Source organism: Cherax quadricarinatus, chromosome 45, assembly GCF_038502225.1.
Source record: "Cherax quadricarinatus isolate ZL_2023a chromosome 45, ASM3850222v1, whole genome shotgun sequence".
In the NCBI taxonomy this organism is placed as follows: Eukaryota; Metazoa; Arthropoda; class Malacostraca; order Decapoda; family Parastacidae; genus Cherax; species Cherax quadricarinatus.
In genome coordinates this window covers 31,284,261-31,311,808 of record NC_091336.1, presented here as the reverse complement: position 1 = coordinate 31,311,808, position 27,548 = coordinate 31,284,261, and the positions used below count along the sequence as shown (strand labels likewise).

General features: G+C 44.3%; 1 protein-coding gene across 2 annotated transcripts in view; it reads left to right on the top strand.

Moving 5' to 3' along the window:
* LOC128694925 (spliceosome-associated protein CWC27 homolog) overlaps positions 1-25,550 on the top strand; it is a gene marked incomplete at its 3' end in the record, with an annotated part of 102,704 nt that extends 77,154 nt beyond the window's left edge. For both annotated transcript variants that reach the window (XM_053785301.2, XM_053785302.2), the window contains 2 exon segments: positions 11,319-11,492; positions 25,483-25,550. In XM_053785301.2, the coding sequence (XP_053641276.2) occupies positions 11,319-11,492; positions 25,483-25,550 (242 nt within the window).
* Between the last annotated feature and the right edge of the window lie 1,998 nt (positions 25,551-27,548).

Below are 27,548 nucleotides of genomic sequence, written 5' to 3'. Positions count from 1 at the left end.
CATTCTCTCACATGTGGTCCTACCAGCTTTCTCCTACTTGATTTGAAGCCGCTAGAATTTATGCGTATTAATACATCAAACACGGTGGCTTGTAAGACGTATATATATGACCGAAACAGTCAAAGGGTTAATTGGATTTCCATTATTTCTTATGGGGAAAATGGTTTTGCCAATCGTGAATTTTGTCATTCAGTAGACTCTCTGGGACAGATTAATCACGAAACTCGAGGGTCCACTGTATATACAATATTTTATGATGTTTTCATATGTTTTATGATTGTTCGTTAAGGAAGGTTAAGGAAGCAGTATTGTTAGGCTTATTAAATACTATTATTATATTTCCCTTCAATATATTGCACATCAAAACATTCGCGAACGCTACAGCACTGTATTATTATATTTCCCTACATCATATTTGCGCACCCATGAAATCAAATTTTCGTATGGTAGCCTGTGGTCTGGTGGCAAAAGCTCTCACTTCACACTTGATCCCCTACCCTCATGAATGTGGAGGGCCTCCTGTACTGTATATTGTAATAAACAGAATATAGGAAATCAGCTCTAATATACATTATTTAGGTATGCATACTGGTCAGAGAGCCTGTTGTAAGTCCGAGTCGTCGATTTTTGTGTTTAATTCATTCCAGAGCAATCAGCGAAAATGGAAATTGGCAAAAACTGAAACCATTTTCCCCATAAGAAATAATGTAAATCCAATTAATCCGTTCCAGACACCCAGAAGTATTAAAAAATTTTTTTTTTTTTTACCTTAAAGATAGATGTACATGCACAAAAGAATGAATATTCAATATGACACTTACCTTTATTGAAGGCTGTTGTTGATGGATGGAAGACAGGGAGGAGGGAAGAGGGAAGAGAGGTTATTGTTTGAAAGGGGACTCTCCCCTTTCAAACAATAACCTAGGTACCAATAACTCTAGGTACCAAGTCCTTATCTGGGGTCACTTCCCTCCTTTGTTTTGTTTTTTACTGCCACTAGGACCAGTTTGAGAGTCACTGGACCTCTGTCGCACAAAATATCTATCCAGCTAGGTCTGTTTCTGGCGTCTCTTTAAGATTTGCCTAAAATGGGACATGGCATTGTCATTGTAAAAGTCACCAGCACGGATTGCAACAGCTTTCTCAGGGTGATGTTCCTCCACAAACGAATGCACCCTAGTCCACATTTCACAAATCTCCTTAATCTCTGAAGAAGGCACCTTCTTCCATCTCTCTTCCTCCTCCTCTGTAGCAGTTTCCTGAGCTGTGGTCTGTTGCTGTTGCAGATGAAGCTCTTGCAGCTCATCAGTGGTTAGCTCTTGATTGTGGTCCTCCACCAACTCTTCCACATCCTAGCCACTCACATCCAACCCCATGGAATTCCCCAATGCCACAATTGATTGCACAACAGGTGTAGGGTCGACAGGGTCAGCCTCAAACCCTTCAGAATCCTTGTTTTGGACACAATCTGGCCACAGTTTTTCCCAAGCAGAGTTCATTGTCCTGGAAGTCACTCCCTGCCAAGCTTATGCAATGGAAGATATTGAAGTGATTCCTCCAGAACTCTATTAGGGTCAGTTCAGAGTCCGAGGTTATGTCAAAGCACCTCTGCAACATTGCTTTAGTGTACAGTTTTTTGAAGTTTGCAATGAACTTCTTGTCCATGGGCTGGATGAGAGGAGTGGTGTTAAGAGGCAAGAACTTCACTATTACAAAACTGAATTCCTTAGACAATTGGTCTCCCAAGTCTTGAGGATGAGCAGGATCATTGTCCATTAACAGGAGGCACTGGAGTGGCAATTTATTACCAGGTGGTATTTCTTCACATTCGGGCCAAACACTTCATTGAACCATTCTAGGAAAATTTCTCTCGTGACCCATGCCCTACTGTTAGCCTTCCACATCACACACAATTTACTCTTGACGACACTGTTTTTCTTGAACACACTGGGATTTTCAGTGTGATACACCAGTAAAGGCTTCACTTTGAAATCCCCACTAGCATTACCACACAACAAGAGAGTTAGCCTGTCTTTCATAGGCTTGTGTCCTGGGAGTGCCTTTTCCTCCTGCGTGATGTAGGTCCTCTTTGGCTTTTTCTTCCAAAACAGGCCTGTTTTGTCACAATTGAACACTTGTTGGGGTTGGAATTTTTCAGCCTCTACATAAGCTTTGAATTCGAACACAAATTTTTCAGCCGCTTGTTTGTCTGAACTGGCACCCTCACCATGCCTTACAACACTGTGTATGCCACTTTGCTTCTTGAATTTTTCGAACCAGCCTTTGCTGGCTTCTTCCAGGCAGTTTCTTTATGAGATCATCATGCAACTGCCTTGCCTTTTCACAGATTATCGACTGCACAACACTATCTCCTGCTAACTCTTTCTCTTTGCTCCACGCCAACAACAATTTCTCCACTTCTTCAATTGTTTGGGATCTCTGTTTCATTATCGCATTCACCCCTTTCGCAACATCAGCTTCCATGATTTCTTTTCTCTTTGCCATAATGAAGCTTATTGTTGATGGTGCCTTCCTGTACGTCCTGCCGAGTTTGGTAGTGCGTATGCCACTATCATATTTTTGAACGATTTCTTTTTTCATTTCTACGGTGTTCCTCTCTTTCTTTACAAAAGTACTGGCACTAGGAGCTTTCTTTGGGGCCATAGTGGCATATTTAGCAGTCACACACAATAAACAAGTGCCAAAAACAATGGATTATTATGAAATGTTTCGTATGACCTCGCAGGATATTTTCACTTACCGAGAAACAACATAACACTGCCTGAGAATGCATGTGGGAGGCAGCTTTGTTTGCACGCTGGGCACTAGACAGGTTCTGTACCATCGATGAAAATGGAACCAATATTTTGATGAAAAAAGTCGGCGAAAATGGAAATCAGCGATAATGGAGATTGACAAAAAGGGAGGGTCTGCTGTACATTGCTAAGTGAGGAGAGGCTGTAAAGGGAATCAGCTCTGATATACATTATATAGGTATGCATACTTGTCAGAGAGCCCGCCGTAAGTCTGAGTCATCGGTAAATGAGTACATACGTCACTAAGTGAGGAGAGGCTGTACACGTACTGGCATTTTATGAAGGTTTAAACCTTTTACTCTCCAGATGTCTTACCTGAAACTTGTTTACAATGTTTAAAAATTTTCCAAAAATTTAAAAATTATTTTCTTATACACTGGACCCTCAGTTAACGATATTAATCCGTTCCTGAGAGCTTGTCCTTAACTGATTTTATCACTATCCAAATTAATTTTTCCCATAAGAAATAATGGAAATTCAATTAATCCATTTCAGACACCCAAAAGTATTAACAAAAAATATTTTTTTAAAGATTAAATATAGATATACATACAGAAAACAATGACAAATATATATATAAAGCACTAATAAAATGGATAAATGAGCATTTAACATCACACTTACCTTTACTGTTGGTGTATGGAAGACATGTAGGAGGTAAGAGGAAGGCGAGTTTATTATGCTTCAATGTGACGCTAATATCATCTCGACGGCTTATTTATCTATCACAATTCATCTAATATGACATAATAAATAATATTAATAACATAGAAGCATGATATATACAGTAGGGCCCCACTTATTCAATTCCAGGCTACTGCCGGAAAGCAGACTTTGCCGGAAAGCAGAACTCCATTTTTTCCATTTATAAATGCATATAAATACCAGATAACAAGTTTACACTAACATATATTAAGTTAGCAATAGAACTAAGCATTAAAAAGTAAAGTACACACACAGTACACTCATTATTTACCTCAAAATATTTGTAGTCTTAACCCCTTGACTGTCGCAACCCCCAATCCTGTCTCCTGGTGTCGCAAAATGTAAAAAAAAAAAAAAAAAAATTTTCTTATGAAATGATAGAGAATCTTTTTCCGATTGTAATGACACCAAAAAAACGAAATTTGATGGGAAACTGACGGAATTATGCTCTCATGAAGTTAGCGACCTCGGCTATATTTACAAATCTGCGATTTCGTCCACTTTGAGCCCTATTTTCAGCTAATTCCATTATTCCATTCGACCAAACTCATAGCTATTTCTTTAGAATTCTGTTTTTTTCTATCGATTGAGTACAAGAAACTGCCCATTTACCGATTTCAACTTCCCAATAACGTGGTCAGAAATTTGCAATTTGGTCAATTTCACAAAAATTAAAAAATACGACAGTTTCAAAATAAGGTCCAGAATGAACAATGCAGACATTCCTGGCTCTAAAATAACATTTTCTTTGTTCATCAGTCACGTCTCCAGGCCCCTCTGATATTACTCTTGCTTTCTATTTTGAATTTTTATTCAAACAAAAAATAAAAGATTTACTGTTATGCAGACTACTGCATTATTGTAATAGTTGTACAGATAATGTTAACCCATTTATGACTGCATATTAGAATGGCTAGTTGGACATTTATTGGATAATGACATCATTTGTTTACTTTTGAACATTGGCAAAAATCAAACATTTCCCCTACTTTGAGCTCCATTTCCAGGCTCTTTTTATAGTAAAACCAACCAAATCACCTCAATTTCTGTAATGTCTTCCATTCTATAAAATGAGACCAGGAAAACTAGAATACAACAATAAATACCACATGAAAATACAGTGCAAAGTCGCTGTTTTAATCCAAAAACACGGTCAAAGTTTTTTTTCTCATTACGCACTGCGTGCTCCAGGATTTTTTTTATATGGTGCACACTGACCACACAGACCCATTCTCTCACATGTGGGCCTACCAGCTTTCTCCTGCTTGATTTGAAGCCACTAGAATTTATGAGTATACTGTATATATGTCAAACATAGTACCTCGTAAGATGTATATATACGACCAAAACAGTCAAAGGGTTAATGTAGGGTAAAAGGTGAGTAGTATTTACTTAAGAAGTCAGGCGTGGTAGCCCTCCTGGCCACCCCACCCACACATTCTATACTATGATGCTTAACCCTTTCAGGGTTTCGGATGTACTAGTATGGCTTACGCACCAGGGTTTTTGATATACTAGTACGTCTAAATTCTAGTGCCCTCAAATCCAGTGAGAGAAAGCTGGTAGGCCTACATATGAAAGAATGGGTCTATGTGGTCAGTGTGTGTGGTATAAAAAAAATCCTGCAGCACACAGTGCATAATGAGGAAAAAAGCTTTGACTGTGTTTTTGGATTAAAACAGGGATTTTGCACTGCATTTTCGTATGGTATTTATTGTTGTATTCTAGTTTTCCTGGTCTCATTTTATAGAATGGAAGACATATTACAGAAATTGAGATGATTTTGACTGATTTTACAAAGAAAACTACCTTGAAATTGCACTCAAAGTAGCAGAAATGTTCAATTTTTACCAAAGTTCAAAAGTAAACAAATCATGCTAAGCGTCCAATACACATCAACTGGTGAGTCTAATATTCTTTCAGAAGTTCGCTGATAATATTTATACCATTTCTGCACCTATGCGGTAGTCTGCATAACAGTAAATCTTCTATGTTTTTGTGAGAATAAAAATTCAAAGTGGAAAGCAAAAGAATGTAAGAGGGGCATGGGGACGTGACTAATGAACAGAGGAAATGTTATTTTAGTGCCAGGTATGTCTTTCTTGTTTATTCTGGACCCTATTCAGAAATTGGCATCTTTTGAAATTTGTGTGAAATTGGCAAAATTGCTAAATTCTGACCACTGAATTGGATATTTGAAATCGGTAAATGGGTGGTTTCTTGTACTCATTCGATAGAAAAAATGGAGTTCTAGCGAAATAGTTATGATTTTTGTCGACAAGTACACTGGAATTGGCAGAAAATAGGGCTCAAAGTGGGCAAAATCACCGATGCGTAAACATCGCCGAGACCGCAAACTTTGTGAGAGCATAATTCCGTAAGTTTTCCATCAAATTTCATACTTTTGGTGTCATTATGATCGGGAAAAGATTCTCTATCTTTTCATAAGAAAAAATAATTTTTTTTTTTTAAATTTGGGGGACCCTGAGAATAAGTCTCTGAGAGGGCCTGTCAACCCTGAAAGGGTTAACTGAGGGTCCACTGTACTATTTCAGAAAAAAAGATTGGCTATGAAATCACAAGAACTATTATCAATTGCAATTATCAGAACATAAAAAATATATAAACTAAAATAAAAATGAGAAAAAAGGTATATCGGCAACACTTCTGCAAGCACAGGAGTCGATGTTGCCATCAGGTGAGCATCCAGAGCCACCTTCACAGTCTTATATCTCGATAAATACTGACCCTAAAATTTTCTTTTTAACCCTATAACATGTAGAAAAATGTGCTCTTCATTTAAAAAAAAAAATTATTTTTCAAAATATTCGGAGTGCTACATGAGTGAACGTAGAGCAATGTTTGGACAGTTTAAGGGTTACAATATTGTTGCCATGTTTTAGTATTGTTGCCAGGTGGTTAAGAGGTTACATACGGTCCTAATAGCCCTAGTGTAGTGGATAGGCTTTAACCCCTTCAGGGTCCAAGGCCAAAATCTGAAGTGGTGCTCCAGTGTCCAAGAAATTTTGAAAAAAAAAAAAAAAATTATTTTTTCTTACAGAATTAAAGAGCATATTTTTGTGAAGGTAATAAGACAAAAAAAAAATTCTTATCAGTACTTACCGAGATACAGTGCCAGGAAGTTTATCAAAAATGATGTGGTGGCGGCAAAATCGACGAATTCCACATACGCGCATTACATTATTTAGCGATCTTTATAGTTTTTTCTTTTCTTTTCCAATTTTTTTCTATTCCTACTAACATTTGGGGCCCGAGAGACCAATACTGTATATAATGTATATATATAAACTCACTGTATTGAACACAATAACCGCACTTAATTTATTATCATATTATTGTTTACCACTGTTGTTTATTACAATAAACATGCACAAATATTGTATAATACTAATGTTCTATCATATATTTACATATTTACAATCACTGAACATGGTTTTAGAACTGCTGGAGCTTGTGGAGCTCCTTGAAACAAGGCACCATGCACAGAGGCACCTTACATTCCTCACACATAAACCGAGTGTCTTTGTGTCTTTGTTGCCGTCATTTTGTTTGTGCACAGACGATGCATCTCTTCTGAGTAAATTTCTTCTGAGTTGAAGGAAGTTGTATTATGAAATGATCACCTTCCCTCCTCAAACGCTTGGGTATATCCTGAGTAATTCGAGGACCTTGTTGTATAGCAGGTGTTCTTACCTGGTACTTCATTATGAGTTGTCTGACAACAGACAAACAAAATTCACCATACGGTGGTCTGTTGCCAGTCTTTATTTGGTACATATTATATGCATTGAGCATTGAAATGTCCATGAGATGGAAGAAAAGTTTCATGTACCACTTGTAACTCTTACCAACACAGTCAACAAAACCAATCTGCATGTCACATTTGTCAACCAAGCACATGTTTTGTGTATAATCAATCACTGTCACTGGTTTTCGAATATGTTCATTAGTCACTTGATCAACTTTGCCACTGTCTTGCATTTCATTACGGTGAATGGTTGTCAACAATGTGACATCTCGTTTGTCATGCCACCGTAATGCCATGATGTCATTGGCAGTAAACACCTGCACGTCATCACCACGAGCACCTGCGTTGAGCCTGGGCATACGTTTACGATTAGAACGCACTGCGCCACACACATCTGTCTTGTTCACTCGCATGAAATCACTGAGTAATGGGCTTGTGTACCAGTTATCGGTATATAATGTATGCCCCTTACCAAGATAAGGTGCCATCATGTTTCTCACTACGTCACCTGAGATACCCAGTAACATCTTGGTATCTTTCAATGTTTTACTACCCGTGTATACAACAATATCCAACACCAGGCCACTGTCACAATCACAGAGTACAAACAGTTTTATACCAAAGCGTTTCCTCTTGCTCGGTATATACTGCTTGAATGACAGTCTACCTTTGAACAAAATCAAAGACTCGTCAATTACAAGATTCTTGAATGGATAAAAGTATATGCTGAACTTTTGTTTGAGATACATGAAAACATTTCTAATCTTATATAACCTGTCACTTCTGTCAGGCCTGGTTTTGTCAGAGAAGTGCAACATACATAAGAGTAAGATAAACCTGTTCACTGGTATGATTTCACTGAAGACCGGGGTAGAAATTAGCTGAACTGTGGACCAGTATGCTTTTATATTATGCTTATAGACATGAGGCATAAGCATTATTGTTGCAAAAAGCAAATACATTTCTGCAACAGTCATCTCTTTCCACCGGTGTAGTCTTGACTGTGGTGATATGATCGTATTTGCCATGGTGTACTCAAAATACTTATTACTTTCCCTGACAATAGTTTCCATCAATGGCTGGTCAAAGAATAATTCAAAGAATTCCAGTTCATTGGCCGTGGTTCCAAGGGGACAAGTAGGTAGAATTCCACTTTGAGAGTCATCAAAGTGGTGAGGCTTGGGAACAAAATTGGGATTTTGCTGCCAATCCCACATACGGTTTGCTGGTGGATACTGGACATCATAGGCTGGTTGTGCGGGTGGTTGTGGTTGTGGTGGGCTGGTGGCTGACGTTCCACTTTGTCCTTGAACTGACGAGTCAGCAGCGTGTGTCCCACCCTGGGCTGGTGAGTCACGCATGGCGATGCCATTACCATCACCACTAACACCATCCACTGATGCCTGTGGTCTATCCATGCCAAGTGTAGCCACATCATCCTCACTATCACTACCTAAAACTGGTGTAGGGCCACGGGATGTACTCCAGGATGTACTCCTGGATGTACTCCGTCCCCTGGGCACAGCATAGGGTACACTACCCAAGCGCATGTGGCGGCGAACATACCGACGCTTCACTGGTGAATATGATTCCTCACTATCACTACTCGAATGATCGTCGAGCGCAATAAAATCACAATGCACGTCACTATCATCATCATTACTGAAGTCAGAGGCCTGGCCACGCGAAAATATTAGTTTTCTCTTGCGTTGAGGAACAACCGACCGTGAGTCACGAGTGCCCACACCAGAGGTAGAAAGTTGAGGATCGTCAGGGTTTTCTGCACTATTATCGATATCCAGGCCATTTTTTCGGTCACTAACTTATCAAAGCCGTAGAATTCATCTTCATTTCCACTTCCATCAGTGTCAGAACTATCAGATTGGAAGAGGAGAGTCCCAATTTTCCGGGGAGTGAGAGCTGACTTGCGACGAGGCATGGTGAACAAGGGTAACTGAGCCGGCGTTCCCACAATGCTATGCGGGCGCCTAGATTTTTTGTTTATGGCGCACACCCACCATGCAGACCCGTTCTCTCACATGTAGGCTTATGAGCGCTTTCGCGCTAAATTTGACGGCGCTAGAATTTTGGCATAGATCTACGGTTTGGACACTCAACGTGAAGCCGTAGATCTACGGGATGGACCCTGAAAGGGTTAAACCTTATATCAACATGTATTGTTGTATTGAGTGGTGAAAATATTAATTATTAAGAGGTAATACAGTATTGTATCATGCAGTAGTAAAGACATGTAGTGTAAGTACAGAGTAGCACCAGCTGACAAGTGGAAATAAAGATGGTGACAGCTGGAAGGTCTCACCCCTGGCCAGACTTTATTATGTATGTACTCTGAATAAAGCCCGGCCTTGTCTTGAAGACCATAATAAAAGGTGTCCTTACTACTCGTGTCTTTATTTTTAATTAGTTTGTCTATGAAAATTAAAGCTTAGTAGTGAACTGTGTTAGTGTAAGGGAACTACAGTGATCGCTGCTGACAGTGGAAGTACTAACATGATCACTGCTGACAGTGAGAGAGGAGATTCCTTACTCAAGCAGTGAATAATTTTCTTGATGCACTTTCAGAGCACTCTGTGGTATGTTGTGTTCTGTTCTGTATTCTGTTCTGTGTTCTGTTCTGTGGTCTGTTCTGTGATCTGTTGTGGCCTGTTTTGTGTAGTGTTCTGTTCTGTGGTCTGTTCTGTGATATGTTGTGGCCTGTTTTGTGTTCTGTGGTCTGTTCTGGGATCTGTGCTGTGGTCTGTTCTGTGTTGGTTTCTGTGGTGTGTTCTGTGATTCGTTCTGTGGTCTGATCTGTGTATGTTTCTGTGGTCTGTTCCATGGTGGTTTCTGTGTTCTGTTTTGTGTTTCTGCAGTCTGTTCCATGATGGTTTCTGTGATTTCTGAGGTCTGTTTTGTGTTTCTGTGATCTGTGTTAGTTTCTGTGGTTTGTTCTGTGTTAGTTTCTGTGGTCTGTTCTGTGATTTGTTCTGTGGTCTTTTCTGTGCATGTTTCTATGGTCTGTTCCATGATGGTTTCTGTGGTCTGTTTTGTGTTTCTGTGGTTTGTTCCATGGTGGTTTCTGTGGTCTGTTTTGTGTTTGTGTGATCTGTTCCATGATGGTTTCTGTGGTCTGTTTTGTGTTTCTGTGGTTTGTTCCATGGTGGTTTCTGTGGTCTGTTTTGTGTTTCTGTGATATGTTCTGTGTTAGTTTCTGTGGTCTGTTCTGTGATTTGTTCTGTTGTCTGTTCTGTGTTTCTGTGGTCTGTTCTGTGGTTGTTTCTGTGGTCTGTTCCATGTTTCTTTGATCTGTTCCATGTTTCTGTGATCTGTTCTATGTTTCTGTGGTTCTGTGGTGATTTCTGTGGTCTGTTCTGTGGTGGTTTCTTTGGTCTCCAGCTCACTGTGGTGTACTTAATATTGTTTTGTATTTTATTATTTTATTATTTTGTATTTTATTATTTTATTATTTTGTATTTTATTATTTTCTTCACTCTCTTTGTCTACACCTTTTTGTGTTTTCCAGTTTCTTGCCTCCTACTTTTAATGTTTTTACACATTGTTGTTTGCCACTGCCAACAATCAGTGGTTGTTTGCTTTATGTGAGAGCCAGACATACATGTGGAATTCTCTAGTCAACATTTTAGGTGTTTCTTCAAGTCTTCAATGCTTGAAGCATCTCAAATGTGTGGGCAAGATTCTTCAGCCAGTGACTCCATCAAGACAGGTGAGCTCTCATAGGCAGTAATATATTTACAGTAATATATTTACTCTATAAAGCAGTTTTACATTCTCTCATTAACATTTGTAAGGTATTAGTGCCATCAAGCTGTATCAGTGCCATCAAGCTGTATCAGTTCCATCAGGCTGGTTACTAGAGAGCTATTGTGTACTAGCTTTACAGAATCAGGATAATTGAGAGTGATGAGAGTATAAAATATTAAGTCATACTGTGTGTACAGCTGCTTGGTGCATCAGTAGTGTTGTGTATTATATGGAAATATAGAATGGTGCCTTTTAACTGTTTGCAGAAATTTTAAGCTTCTCTCCTTTGGTGATGAAGCTGAGGAGGAGGAGGAGGAGGTCCTTGCTGCTACCAAAAATTTCTCCACTAAAGGCAACTCTGCCCATGACATTGCCATGGACCCGACGCTCTCCGCCAGCACCGGTAGAAGTGCAACTAATGCAACCGATGCGCTTGAAAGGTTAGTTTGTTTTTCTTTCTTATGTGACTCTTACAACCCACTGAAGTTCAACCAAATATATATACAGTGGACCCCCGGTTAACGATATTTTTTCATTCCAGAAGTATGTTCAGGTGCCAGTACTGACCGAATTTGTTCCCATAAGGAATATTGTGAAGTAGATTAGTCCATTTCAGACCCCCAATCATACGTACAAACGCACTTACATAAATACACTTACATAATTGGTCGCATTGGGAGGTGATCGTTAAGTGGGGGTCCACTGTATTCCATGGTTTTTAACCTCAGACTGACTACACATTCCTCAGCATCCCCAACTGCAGTGATACCTCGCATATCTTGCCTGCCATTTTCTGAACCTCACCAATATCAGAACAGGCTTTGGGAAAGGGCAGAATTCTAAAATTATTACCAAAACATCTGAACAGCCGTTCGGATATGGCAGAAGGCTGAGTCAAACTTCACGCACACTGTAGTGTACCGGTTGGCCACTAGGAGCCACGCTCTTTGCCACCCTCTGTGATATCAAGAAGGCTCGTGATAAGATTATAGCCTACACAAGTGAGTTTTCTCCCACCTGAAAAACTGGAAAAAGTACCAAAAAAAAAAAGTGATGACGAAGTCACAGATCATGGAACTTGATCAATGCGTGATGAGGTGGTACCTACAACAACGTGGTAGTGGTATGATGGTTTGTGCTGGCGATGTGCAGGACTGGCTAGAGTGTGACAAAGATGACCCTGGTGTGCAATATTTGATGGATGCAGAGACTGCAAGATCAGTGTTGCACCCAGAACATTCTGAGAGTGACGATGATGATGATCATGACCAATGCCTCCAAGACCAAAAACTTCAGCAGCAAGGGCAGGTGTCGAAACACTTTTGGAGTATTTGGAGCATCCACTGTCCACAGCCTCTCAGATTTCATGAACCACAGTCCAGAGGTCTCTGAAATCTGGGAGGTTGTTATTCGAGCCCAGAGTGTTGGGTCCCACCACCATACAATGTTGGACTCGTTTTTTACACCTACAATGCCATCGCCGATGGCGATATGATTGTATGGATGCACATTTCTTCCCCCTCACGTATCCAGAAACTCTGTGTTTCTGAACTGTTCTCGGCCCATTTTTTTTATTATTTTTTTTTTTTTTATTATTATCACACTGGCCGATTCCCACCAAGGCAGGGTGGCCTGAAAAAGAAAAACTTTCACCATCATTCACTCCATCACTGTCTTGCCAGAAGGGTGCTTTACACTACAGTTTTTAAACTGCAACATTAACACCCCTCCTTCAGAGTGCAGGCACTGTACTTCCCATCTCCAGGACTCAAGTCCGGCCTGCCGGTTTCCCTGAACCCCTTCATAAATGTTACTTTGCTCACACTCCAACAGCACGTCAAGTATTAAAAACCATTTGTCTCCATTCACTCCTATCAAACACGCTCACGCATGCCTGCTGGAAGTCCAAGCCCCTCGCACACAAAACCTCCTTTACCCCCTCCCTCCAACCTTTCCTAGGCCGACCCCTACCTCGCCTTCCTTCCACTACAGACTGATACACACTTGAAGTTATTCTGTTTCGCTCCATTCTCTCCACATGTCCGAACCACCTCAACAACCCTTCCTCAGCCCTCTGGACAACAGTTTTGGTAATCCCGCACCTCCTCCTAACTTCCAAACTACGAATTCTCTGCATTATATTCACACCACACATTGCTCTCAGACATGACATCTCCACTGCCTCCAGCCTTCTCCTCGCTGCAACATTCATCACCCATGCTTCACACCCATATAAGAGCGTTGGTAAAACTATACTCTCATACATTCCCCTCTTTGCCTCCAAGGACAAAGTTCTTTGTCTCCAGAGACTCCTAAGTGCACCACTCACCCTTTTCCCCTCATCAATTCTATGATTCACCTCATCCTTCATAGACCCATCTGCTGACACGTCCACTCCCAAATATCTGAATACATTCACCTCCTCCATACTCTCTCCCTCCAATCTGATATCCAATCTTTCATCACCTAATATTTTTGTTATCCTCATAACCTGACTCTTTCCTGTATTCACTTTTAATTTTCTTCTTTTGCACACCCTACCAAATTCATCCACCAACCTCTGCAACTTCTCTTCAGAATCTCCCAAGAGCACAGTGTCATCAGCAAAGAGCAACTGTGACAACTCCCACTTTATGTGTGATTCTTTATCTTTTAACTCCACGCCTCTTGCCAAGACCCTCGCATTTACTTCTCTTACTACCCCATATAGTTCGGATATGAGAGGTATCACTGTACACACTCCTCAGCATCCCCAACTACACACTCCTCAGCATCCCCAACTACACACTCCTCAGCATCCCCAACTACACACTCCTCAGCATCCCCAACTACACACTCCTCAGCATCCCCAACTACACATTCCTCAGCATCCCCAACTACTTACTCCTCAGCATCCCCAACTACACACTCCTCAGCATCCCCAACTACACACTCCTCAGCATCCCCAACTACACACTCCTCAGCATCCCCAACTACACATTCCTCAGCATCCCCAACTACTTACTCCTCAGCATCCCCAACTACACACTCCTCAGCATCCCCAACTACACACTCCTCAGCATTCCCAACTACACACTCCTCAGCATCCCCAACTACACACTCCTCAGCATCCCCAACTACACACTCCTCAGCATCCCCAACTACACACTCCTCAGCATCCCCAACTACACACTCCTCAGCATCCCCAACTACACACTCCTCAGCATCCCCAACTACACACTCCTCAGCATCCCCAACTACACACTCCTCAGCATCCCCAACTACACACTCCTCAGCATCCCCAACTACACATTCCTCAGCATCCCCAACTACTTACTCCTCAGCATCCCCAACTACACACTCCTCAGCATCCCCAACTACACACTCCTCAGCATCCCCAACTACACACTCCTCAGCATCCCCAACTACACATTCCTCAGCATCCCCAACTACTTACTCCTCAGCATCCCCAACTACACACTCCTCAGCATCCCCAACTACACACTCCTCAGCATCCCCAACTACACACTCCTCAGCATCCCCAACTACACACTCCTCAGCATCCCCAACTACACACTCCTCAGCATCCCCAACTACACACTCCTCAGCATCCCCAACTACACACTCCTCAGCATCCCCAACTACACACTCCTCAGCATCCCCAACTACACACTCCTCAGCATCCCCAACTACACACTCCTCAGCATCCCCAACTACACACTCCTCAGCATCCCCAACTGCACATTCCTCAGCATCCCCAACTACACACTCCTCAGCATCCCCAACTACACACTCCTCAGCATCCCCAACTACACATTCCTCAGCATCCCCAACTACTTACTCCTCAGCATCCCCAACTACACACTCCTCAGCATCCCCAACTGCACATTCCTCAGCATCCCCAACTACACATTCCTCAGCATCCCCAACTACACACTCCTCAGCATCCCAACTACACACTCCTCAGCATCCCCAACTACACACTCCTCAGCATCCCCAACTACACACTCCTCAGCATCCCCAACTGCACATTCCTCAGCATCCCCAACTACACATTCCTCAGCATCCCCAACTACACACTCCTCAGCATCCCCAACTACACACTCCTCAGCATCCCCAACTACACACTCCTCAGCATCCCCAACTGCACATTCCTCAGCATCCCCAACTACACATTCCTCAGCATCCCCAACTACACACTCCTCAGCATCCCCAACTACACACTCCTCAGCATCCCCAACTACACACTCCTCAGCATCCCCAACTACACACTCCTCAGCATCCCCAACTACACACTCCTCAGCATCCCCAACTGCACATTCCTCAGCATCCCCAACTACACATTCCTCAGCATCCCCAACTACACACTCCTCAGCATCCCCAACTACACACTCCTCAGCATCCCCAACTACACACTCCTCAGCATCCCCAACTTCACACTCCTCAGCATCCCCAACTGCACATTCCTCAGCATCCCCAACTACACATTCCTCAGCATCCCCAACTGCACATTCCTCAGCATCCCCAACTACACATTCCTCAGCATCGCTAGCTGCACATTCCTCAGCATCCCCAACTACACATTCCTCAGCATCCCCAACTGCATATTCCTCAGCATCCCCAACTACACACTTCTCAGCATCCCCAACTGCACATTCCTCAGCATCCCCAACTACACACTCCTCAGCATCCCCAACTACACATTCCTCAGCATCCCCAACTACACACTCCTGAGCATCCCCAACTGCACACTCCTCAGCATCCCCAACTACACATTCCTCAGCATCCCCAACTGCACATTCCTCAGCATCCCCAACTACACACTCCTCAGCATCCCCAATTAAACATTCCTCAGCATCCCCAACTGCACATTTCTCAGCATCCCCAACTACACATTGCTCAGCATCCCCAACCACACACTCCTCAGCATCCCCAATCACACACTCCTCAGCATCCCCAACTACACATTCCTCAGCATCCCCAACTACCCACTCCTCAGCATCCCCAACTGCACATTCCTCAGCATCCCCAACTACACACTCATCAGCATCCCCAACTGCACATTCCTCAGCATCCCCAACTACACATTCCTCAGCATCCCCAACTGCACATTCCTCAGCATCCCCAACTACACACTCCTCAGCATCCCCAGCTACACACTCCTCAGCATCCCCAACTACACACTCCTCAGCATCTCCAACTACAGATTCCTCAGCATCTCCAACTACACACTCCTCAGCATCCCCAACTACACACTCCTCAGCATCCCCAACTACACATTCCTCAGCATCCCCAACTACACACTCTTCAGCATCCCCAACTGCACATTCCTCAGCATCCCCAACTACACATTCCTCAGCATCCCCAACTACACACTCCTCAGCATCCCCAACTACACATTCCTCAGCATCCCCAACTACACACTCCTCAGCATCCCCAACTACACACTCCTCAGCATCCCCAACTACACACTCCTCAGCATCCCCAACTGCTCATTCCTCAGCATCCCCAACTACAAATTCCTCAGCATCCCCAACTACACCTCAGCATCCCCAACTACACACTCCTCAGCATCCCCAACTACACACTCCTCAGCATCCCCAACTACACACTCCTCAGCATCCCAAACTACACACTCCTCAGCATCCCCAACTGCACATTCCTCAGCATCCCCAACTACACATTCCTCAGCATCCCCAACTACACACTCCTCAGCATCCCCAACTACACACTCCTCAGCATCCCCAACTACACACTCCTCAGCATCCCCAACTACACACTCCTCAGCATCCCCAACTGCACATTCCTCAGCATCCCCAACTACACATTCCTCAGCATCCCCAACTGCACATTCCTCAGCATCCTCAACTACACATTTCTCAGCATCCCTAGCTGCACATTCCTCAGCATCCCCAACTACACATTCCTCAGCATCCCCAACTGCATATTCTTCAGCATCCCCAACTACACACTCCTCAGCATCCCCAACTGCACATTCCTCAGCATCCCCAACTACACACTCCTCAGCATCCCCAACTACACATTCCTCAGCATCCCCAACTACACACTCCTCAGCATCCCCAACTGCACACTCCTCAGCATCCCCAACTACACATTCCTCAGCATCCCCAACTGCACATTCCTCAGCATCCCCAACTACACACTCCTCAGCATCCCCAATTAAACATTCCTCAGCATCCCCAACTGCACATTCCTCAGCATCCCCAACTACACATTGCTCAGCATCCCCAACCACACACTCCTCAGCATCCCCAACCACACACTCCTCAGCATCCCCAACTACACATTCCTCAGCATCCCCAACTACCCACTCCTCAGCATCCCCAACTGCACATTCCTCAGCATCCCCAACTACACACTCATCAGCATCCCCAACTGCACATTCCTCAGCATCCCCAACTACACATTCCTCAGCATCCCCAACTGCACATTCCTCAGCATCCCCAACTACACACTCCTCAGCATCCCCAGCTACACACTCCTCAGCATCCCCAACTACACCCTCCTCAGCATCTCCAACTACACATTCCTCAGCATCTCCAACTACACACTCCTCAGCATCCCCAACTACACACTCCTCAGCATCCCCAACTACACATTCCTCAGCATCCCCAACTACACACTCTTCAGCATCCCTAACTGTACATTCCTCAGCATCCCCAACTACAGGCGCTCCCTTTACAGGCGACGGAAAAGAATAACAGAGCGGCTAAAAGAGGTCAATATATCTGAAATGCGCAGGGAGACACTGGTCAGAGAAATAGCAAGCATCGAACTTAAGCTAAAAGAATCCTTTAGGAGTCAGGAATCGCGGGAAGAACTAAAAGCCATAAATGAAATCGAAAGAAACCCAAAGTATTTCTTCTCCTATGCCAAATCAAAATCGAGAACAACGTCCAGTATTGGGCCCCTACTTAAACAAGATGGGTCCTACACAGACGACAGCAAGGAAACGAGTGAGCTACTCAAGTCCCAATATGACTCAGTTTTTAGCAAGCCGCTAACCAGACTGAGAGTCGAAGATTAAAACGAATTTTTTATGAGAGAGCCACAAAATTTGATTAACACAAGCCTATCCGATGTTATACTGACGCCAAATGACTTCGAACAGGCGATAAATGACATGCCCATGCACTCTGCCCCAGGGCCAGACTCATGGAACTCTGTGTTCATCAAGAACTGCAAGAAGCCCCTATCACGAGCCTTTTCCATCCTATGGAGAGGGAGCATGGACACAGGGGTCGTCCCTCAGTTACTAAAAACAACAGACATAGCCCCACTCCACAAAGGGGGCAGTAAAGCAACAGCAAAGAACTACAGACCAATAGCACTAACATCCCATATCATAAAAATCTTTGAAAGGGTCCTAAGAAGCAAGATCACCACCCATCTAGAAACCCATCAGTTACACAACCCAGGGCAACATGGGTTTAGAACAGGTCGCTCCTGTCTGTCTCAACTACTGGATCACTACGACAAGGTCCTAAATGCACTAGAAGACAAAAAGAATGCAGATGTAATATATACAGACTTTGCAAAAGCCTTCGACAAGTGTGACCATGGCGTAATAGCGCACAAAATGCGCGCTAAAGGAATAACAGGAAAAGTCGGTCGATGGATCTATAATTTCCTCACTAACAGAACACAGAGAGTAGTCGTCAACAGAGTAAAGTCCGAGGCAGCTACGGTGAAAAGCTCTGTTCCAGAAGGCACAGTACTAGCTCCCATCTTGTTCCTCATCCTCATATCCGACATAGACAAGGATGTCAGCCACAGCACCGTGTCTTCCTTTGCAGATGACACCCGAATCTGCATGACAGTGTCTTCCATTGCAGACACTGCAAGGCTCCAGGCGGACATCAACCAAATCTTTCAGTGGGCTGCAGAAAACAATATGAAGTTCAACGATGAGAAATTTCAATTACTCAGATATGGTAAACATGAGGAACTTAAATCTTCATCAGAGTACAAAACAAATTCTGGCCACAAAATAGAGCGAAACACCAACGTCAAAGACCTGGGAGTGATTATGTTGGAGGATCTCACCTTCAAAGACCATAACATTGTATCAATCGCATCTGCTAGAAAAATGACAGGATGGATAATGAGAACCTTCAAAACTAGGGAGGCCAAGCCCACGATGACACTCTTCAGGTCACTTGTTCTATCTAGGCTGGAATATTGCTGCACTCTAACAGCACCTTTCAAGGCAGGTGAAATTGCCGACCTAGAAAATGTACAGAGAACTTTCACGGCGCGCATAACGGAGATAAAACACCTCAATTACTGGGAGCGCTTGAGGTTTCTAAACCTGTATTCCCTGGAACGCAGGAGGGAAAGATACTTGATTATATACACCTGGAAAATCCTAGAGGGACTAGTACCGAACTTGCACACGAAAATCACTCACTACGAAAGCAAAAGACTTGGCAGACGATGCACCATCCCCCCAATGAAAAGCAGGGGTGTCACTAGCACGTTAAGAGACCATACAATAAGTGTCAGGGGCCCGAGACTGTTCAACTGCCTCCCAGCACACATAAGGGGGATTACCAACAGACCCCTGGCAGTCTTCAAGCTGGCACTGGACAAGCACCTAAAGTCAGTTCGTGATCAGCCGGGCTGTGGCTCGTACGTTGGTTTGCGTGCAGCCAGCAGCAACAGCCTGGTTGATCAGGCGCTGATCCACCAGGAGGCCTGGTCACAGACCGGGCCGCGGGGGCGTTGACCCCCGAAACTCTCTCCAGGTAAACTCCAGGTAAACACACTCATCAGCATCCCCAACTGCACATTCCTCAGCATCCCCAACTACACATTCCTCAGCATCCCCAACTGCACATTCCTCAGCATCCCCAACTACACACTCCTTAGCATCCCCAGCTACACACTCCTCAGTATCCCCAAGTACACACTCCTCAGCATCCCCAACTACACATTCCTCAGCATCCCCAACTACACCATATCAAAAACAATATACTCAGATCACAACATAATTGAGGTTCAGACATGTATGCGTGGAGCCCCAGACCGACAAAATGAGACTAGTCACGAGGGAGCATTCACCAAATTCAACTTCAATAACAAAATCATAAAGTGGGACCAAGTAAACCAAGTCCTAACCGATATAAGCTGGGAAGATACACTAAGCAACACAGACCCCAACTTATGCCTAGAACAGATTAACTCGGTGGCACTCGATGTATGCACAAGGCTTATTCCTCTAAGAAAAAGGAGGAGTAAATGTAAAATAGAAAGAGACAGGCGCTCCCTTTACAGGCGACGGAAAAGAATAACAGAGCGGCTAAAAGAGGTCAATATATCTGAAATGCGTAGGGAGACACTGGTCAGAGAAATAGCAAGCATCAAACTTAAGCTAAAAGAATCCTTTAGGAGTCAGGAATCGCGGGAAGAACTAAAAGCCATAAATGAAATCGAAAGAAACCCAAAGTATTTCTTCTCCTATGCCAAATCAAAATCGAGAACAACGTCCAGTATTGGGCCCCTACTTAAACAAGATGGGTCCTACACAGACGACAGCAAGGAAACGAGTGAGCTACTCAAGTCCCAATATGACTCAGTTTTTAGCAAGCCGCTAACCAGACTGAGAGTCGAAGATCAAAATTAATTTTTTATGAGAGAGCCACAAAATTTGATTAACACAAGCCTATCCGATGTTATCCTGACGCCAAATGACTTCGAACAGGCGATAAATGACATGCTCATGCACTCTGCCCCAGGGCCAGACTCATGGAACTCTGTGTTCATTAAGAACTGCAAGAAGCCCCTATCACGAGCCTTTTCCATCCTATATAGAGGGAGCATGGACACGGGGGTCGTCCCTCAGTTACTAAAAACAACAGACATAGCCCCACTCCACAAAGGGGGCAGTAAAGCAACAGCAAAGAACTACAGACCAATAGCACTAACATCCCATATCATAAAAATCTTTGAAAGGGTCCTAAGAAGCAAGATCACCACCCATCTAGAAACCCATCAGTTACACAACCGAGGGCAACATGGGTTTAGAACAGGTCGCTCCTGTCTGTCTCAACTATTGGATCACTACGACAAGGTCCTAAATGCACTAGAAGACAAAAAGAATGCAGATGTAATATATACAGACTTTGCAAAAGCCTTCGACAAGTGTGACCATGGCGTAATAGCGCACAAAATGCGTGCTAAAGGAATAACAGGAAAAGTCGGTCGATGGATCTATAATTTCCTCACTAACAGAACACAGAGAGTAGTCGTCAACAGAGTAAAGTCCGAGGCAGCTACAGTGAAAAGCGCTGTTCCACAAGGCACAGTACTAGCTCCCATCTTGTTCCTCATCCTCATATCCGACATAGACAAGGATGTCAGCCACAGCACCGTGTCTTCCTTTGCAGATGACACCCGAATCTGCATGACAGTGTCTTCCATTGCAGACACTGCAAGGCTCCAGGCGGACATCAACCAAATCTTTCAGTGGGCTGCAGAAAACAATATGAAGTTCAACGATGAGAAATTTCAATTACTCAGATATGGTAAACATGAGGAAATTAAATCTTCATCAGAGTACAAAACAAATTCTGGCCACAAAATAGAGCGAAACACCAACGTCAAAGACCTGGGAGTGATTATGTCGGAGGATCTCACCTTCAAGGACCATAACATTGTATCAATCGCATCTGCTAGAAAAATGACAGGATGGATAATGAGAACCTTCAAAACTAGGGAGGCTAAGCCCATGATGACACTCTTCAGGTCACTTGTTCTATCTAGGCTGGAATATTGCTGCACTCTAACAGCACCTTTCAAGGCAGGTGAAATTGCCGACCTAGAAAATGTACAGAGAACTTTCACGGCGCGCATAACGGAGATAAAACACCTCAATTACTGGGAGCGCTTGAGGTTTCTAAACCTGTATTCCCTGGAACGCAGGAGGGAGAGATACATGATTATATACACCTGGAAAATCCTAGAGGGACTAGTACCGAACTTGCACACGAAAATCACTCACTACGAAAGCAAAAGACTTGGCAGACGATGCACCATCCCCCCAATGAAAAGCAGGGGTGTCACTAGCACGTTAAGAGACCATACAATAAGTGTCAGGGGCCCGAGACTGTTCAACTGCCTCCCAGCACACATAAGGGGGATTACCAACAGACCCCTGGCAGTCTTCAAGCTGGCACTGGACAAGCACCTAAAGTCAGTTCCTGATCAGCCGGGCTGTGGCTCGTACGTTGGTTTGCGTGCAGCCAGCAGCAACAGCCTGGTTGATCAGGGGCTGATCCACCAGGAGGCCTGGTCACAGACCGGGCCGCGGGGGCGTTGACCCCCGAAACTCTCTCCAGGTAAACTCCAGGTCCAGGTAAACACACTCCTCAGCATCCCCAACTACACACTCCTCAGCATCCCCAACTACACACTCCTCAGCATCCCCAACTACACAGTCCTCAGCATCCCCAACTACACACTCCTCAGCATCTACACACTCCTCAGCATCCCCAACTACACACTCCTCAGCATCTCCAACTACACACTCCTCAGCATCTCCAACTACACATTCCTCGTCATCCCCAACTACACACTCATCAGCATCCCCAACTGCACATTCCTCAGCATCCCCAACTACACATTCCTCAGCATTCCCAACTGCACATTCCTCAGCATCCCCAACTACACATTCCTCAGCATCCCCAACTGCACATTCCTCAGTATCCCCAACTACACATTCCTCAGCATTCCCAACTGCACATTCCTCAGCATCCCCAACTACACATTCCTCATCATCCCCAACTACACACTCCTCATCATCCCCAACTACACATTCCTCAGTATCCCCAACTACACATTCCTCATCATCCCCAACTACACACTCCTCATCATCCCCAACTACACATTCCTCAGTATCCCCAACTACACATTCCTCATCATCCCCAACTACACACTCCTCATCATCCCCAACTACACACTCCTCATCATCCCCAACTACACATTCCTCATCATCCCCAACTACACACTCCTCATCATCCCCACCTACACATTCCTCGTCATCCCAAACTACACATTCCTCGTCATCCCCAACTACACATTCCTCGTCATCCCAAACTATCCAGTCTAACAACTTTTTGCTTCTCCTTCTGCAGTTGCACAAAGGAAATCTCTCTCACTTTATGACAATGTTGCTTTCCAGAAAAACTTTTAAGGTTGTTTTTTTTTAAAATAACAACCACTATGTAAGTAGTCATAATAAAGTGAATTACATTTTATAATAGATTTTAATTATATAACTGAAAACATGTTCCTCTGAAAGAAAGTTGCAAAATTCTCTAGTTTTCTTATTAAAACTGCATTTCTGTGGTTACCTTGTTATCTTGATGACTTGTGAAATATTTGTTCTCCACTCCTCTTATGTCTCTCACTCTAGTATGTTGTTATGGCAGTGTGCACTTCCCTGTATATATTATCATGTGCCTCTCTCTCTCTGCTCTTAACTGGATCAGAATTAGGTATGACAAAGGTTGTTATGACCTGCAGACAGGACTGATTTAACCCTTTCACTGTCGCGGCCGTATATATACGTTTTACGAGGTGCCGTGTTTGACGTATATATACTCATAAATTCTAGCGGCTTCAAATCAAGCAGGAGAAAGCTGGTAGCCCCACATGTGAGAGAATGGGTCTGTGTGGTCAGTGTGCAGCATATAAAAAAAAAACTTGAACACGCAGTGCATAATGAGAAAAAAAATACTCCGACCGTTTTTTTTAATTAAAATGCCGACTTTGTGGTCTATTTTCGTATAGTATTTATGGTTGTATTCTCGTTTTCTTGGTCTCATTTGATAGAATGGAAAACATATTACAGAAATAGAGGTGTTTTTGATTGATTTTACTATAAAAAGAACCTAGAAATGGAGCTCAAAGTAGGGGAAATGTTTGATTTTTACCAATGTTCAAAAGTAAACAAATGATGCCATTGTCCAATAAATGTCCAACTAGCCATTCTAATATGCAGTCATGAATGGGTTGATGTTATTTATACAGTTATTACAGCATTGCAGTAGTCTGCATAATAGTAAGTCTAATATTTTTTGTTTGAATAAAAATTCAAAATAGAAAGCAAGAGTAATATCAGAGGGGCCTGGAGACGTGACTGATGAACAAAGAAAACGTTATTTTAGAGCCAGGAATGTCTGCATTGTTCATTCTGGACCTTATTCTGAAATTGTCATATTTTTTAGTTTTTGTGAAATTGGCCAAATTGCAAATTTCTGACCACATTATTAGGTAGTTGAAATCAGTAAATGGGCAGTTTCTTGTACTCAATCGATAGAAAAAATGAAGTTCTAAAGAAATAGCTATGAGTTTGGGCGACTGGAACAATGAAATTACCCGAAAATAGGGCTCAAAGTGGGCGAAATCGCCGATTTGTAAACAGCGCCGAGGTCGCTAACTTCGCGAGAGCATAATTCCGTCAGTTTTCCATCAAATTTCGTTTTTTTTGGTGTCATTACAATCGGGAAGAGATTCTCTATCATTTCATAAGAAAAATAATTTTTTTTTTTTAAATTTTGCGACACCAGGAGACACCTCAGGATTGGGGGTTGCGACAGTCAAAGGGTTAAGAGGCACATGCATTTTCCTGCCTCCTAATATCATGTTTATTTTTCCACTGTAATCTACCTGGTCCATAATTAGTATTGCTTTGTCTGGTTTGTAAGGTGAAGTCTGAGGTCAGAGCAAAGCTCACACCTCTGTAACACAATTGTCCTCTAAGATTTATTAAGTTATACCATAATTCAGGAAAGATCCTAGACTTCACCTTATGAAACAGACAAAGCAAGTGTGATAATGATTATGGACAAGGTAGATTATAGTGGAAAAATGAACATGTTATTAGAAGATGGAGGAACTTACATGTCTCTTAAGTTCCTGGGAGCTATTAGAAGATGGAGGAACTTACATGTCTCTTAAGTTCCTGGGAGCTATTAGAAGATGGAGGAACTTACATGTCTCTTAAGTTCCTGGGAGCTATTAGAAGATGGAGGAACTTACATGTCTCTTAAGTTCCTGGGAGCTATTAGAAGATGGAGGAACTTACATGTCTCTTAAGTTCCTGGGAGCTATTAGAAGATGGAGGAACTTACATGTCTCTTAAGTTCCTGGGAGCTATTAGAAGATGGAGGAACTTACATGTCTCTTAAGTTCCTGGGAGCTATTTGTTAGGTTATTTATTCCTTAACCCTTTTAACTGTGAAACATTGAAATTCCCATTACTGCTAGCACTCCAGATGTTGACCAGTGCACTGTTTTTCCTGATTTCAAATTTGGCACCAGAGGCCTGATAGGCCTAGACAGTGTAGAATGGGTCTTAACTGCTGAGTCAGTCAACAGTGCACTTCACTGCTAAGTCAGTCAACAGCTTTACATTATACTTGACAGAATAAAGAGGAAGCTACGCCGGGAGGAGTCAATAGAAGCTCTCAAGAGTGAAGTGATGGACTCTGACACTCTCACTGAACAACACATAACCAAGAAACTGTAAGTATTCTGCTGTAATTGTTCTGCTGTACTTTTAATTTACTCTACAACAACTTGGTTGACCAGGCAAACACCAGACCAGCCTGGCCCATGGTTGACTAGGCAAACACCAGACCAGCCTGGTCCATGGTTGACCAGGCAAACACCAGACCAGCCTGGCCCATGGTTGACCAGGCAAACACCAGACCAGCCTGGTCCATGGTTGACCAGGCAAACACCAGACCAGCCTGGCCCATGGTTGACCAGGCAAACACCAGACCAGCCTGGCCCATGGTTGACCAGGCAAACATCAGACCAGTCTGGCCCATGGTTGACCAGGGAAACACCAGACCAGCCTGGCCCATGGTTGACCAGGCAAACACCAGACCAGCCTGGCCCATGGTTGACCAGGCAAACATCAGACCAGCCTGGCCCATGGTTGACCAGGCAAACACCAGACCAGCCTGGCCCATGGTTGACCAGGCAAACACCAGACCAGCCTGGCCCATGGTTGACCAGGCAAGCACCAGACCAGCCTGGCCCATGGTTGACCAGGCAAGCACCAGACCAGCCTGGCCCATGGTTGACCAGGCAAACACCAGACCAGCCTGGCCCATGGTTGACCAGGCAAACACCAGACCAGCCTGGCCCATGGTTGACCAGGCAAGCACCAGACCAGCCTGGCCCATGGTTGACCAGGCAAACACCAGACCATCCTGGTCCATGGTTGACCAGGCAAACACCAGACCAGCCTGGCCCATGGTTGACCAGGGAAACACCAGACCAGCCTGGCCCATGGTTGACCAGGCAAACACCAGACCAGCCTGGTCCATGGTTGACCAGGCAAGCACCAGACCAGCCTGGCCCATGGTTGACCAGGCAAACACCAGACCAGCCTGGCCCATGGTTGACCAGGCAAACATCAGACCAGCCTGGCCCATGGTTGACCAGGCAAACATCAGACCAGCCTGGCCCATGGTTGACCAGGCAAACACCAGACAACCCTGGCCCATGGTTGACGAGGCAAACACCAGACCAGCCTGGCCCATGGTTGACCAGGCAAACACCAGACCAGCCTGGTCCATGGTTGACCAGGCAAACACCAGACCAGCCTGGCTCTTGGTTGACTAGGCAAACACCAGACCAGCCTGGCCCATGGTTGACCAGGCAAACACCAGACAACCCTGGCCCATGGTTGACGAGGCAAACACCAGACCAGCCTGGCCCATGGTTGACCAGGCAAACACCAGACCAGCCTGGTCCATGGTTGACCAGGCAAACACCAGACCAGCCTGGCTCTTGGTTGACCAGGCAAACACCAGACCAGCCTGGCCCATGGTTGACCAGGCAAACACCAGACCAGCCTGGCCCATGGTTGACAAGGCAAACACCAGACCAGCCTGGCCCATGGTTGACCAGGCAAAAACCAGACCATCCTGGTCCATGGTTGACCAGGCAAACACCAGACCAGCCTTGCCCATGGTTGACCAGGAAAACACCAGACCAGCCTGGCCCATGGTTGACCAGGCAAACACCAGACCAGCCTGGTCCATGGTTGACCAGGCAAGCACCAGACCAGCCTGGCCCATGGTTGACCAGGCAAACATCAGACCAGCCTGGCCCATGGTTGACCAGGCAAACATCAGACCAGCCTGGCCCATGGTTGACCAGGCAAACACCAGACCAGCCTGGCCCATGGTTGACCAGGCAAACACCAGACCAGCCTGGTCCATGGTTGACCAGGCAAACACCAGACCAGCCTGGCTCTTGGTTGACCAGGCAAACACCAGACCAGCCTGGCCCATGGTTGACCAGGCAAACACCAGACCAGCCTGGCCCATGGTTGACCAGGCAAACACCAGACCAGCCTGGTCCATGGATGACCAGGCAAACACCAGACCAGTCTGGCTCTTGGTTGACCAGGCAAACATCAGACCAGCCTGGCCCATGGTTGACCAGGCAAACATTAGACCAGCCTGGCCCATGGT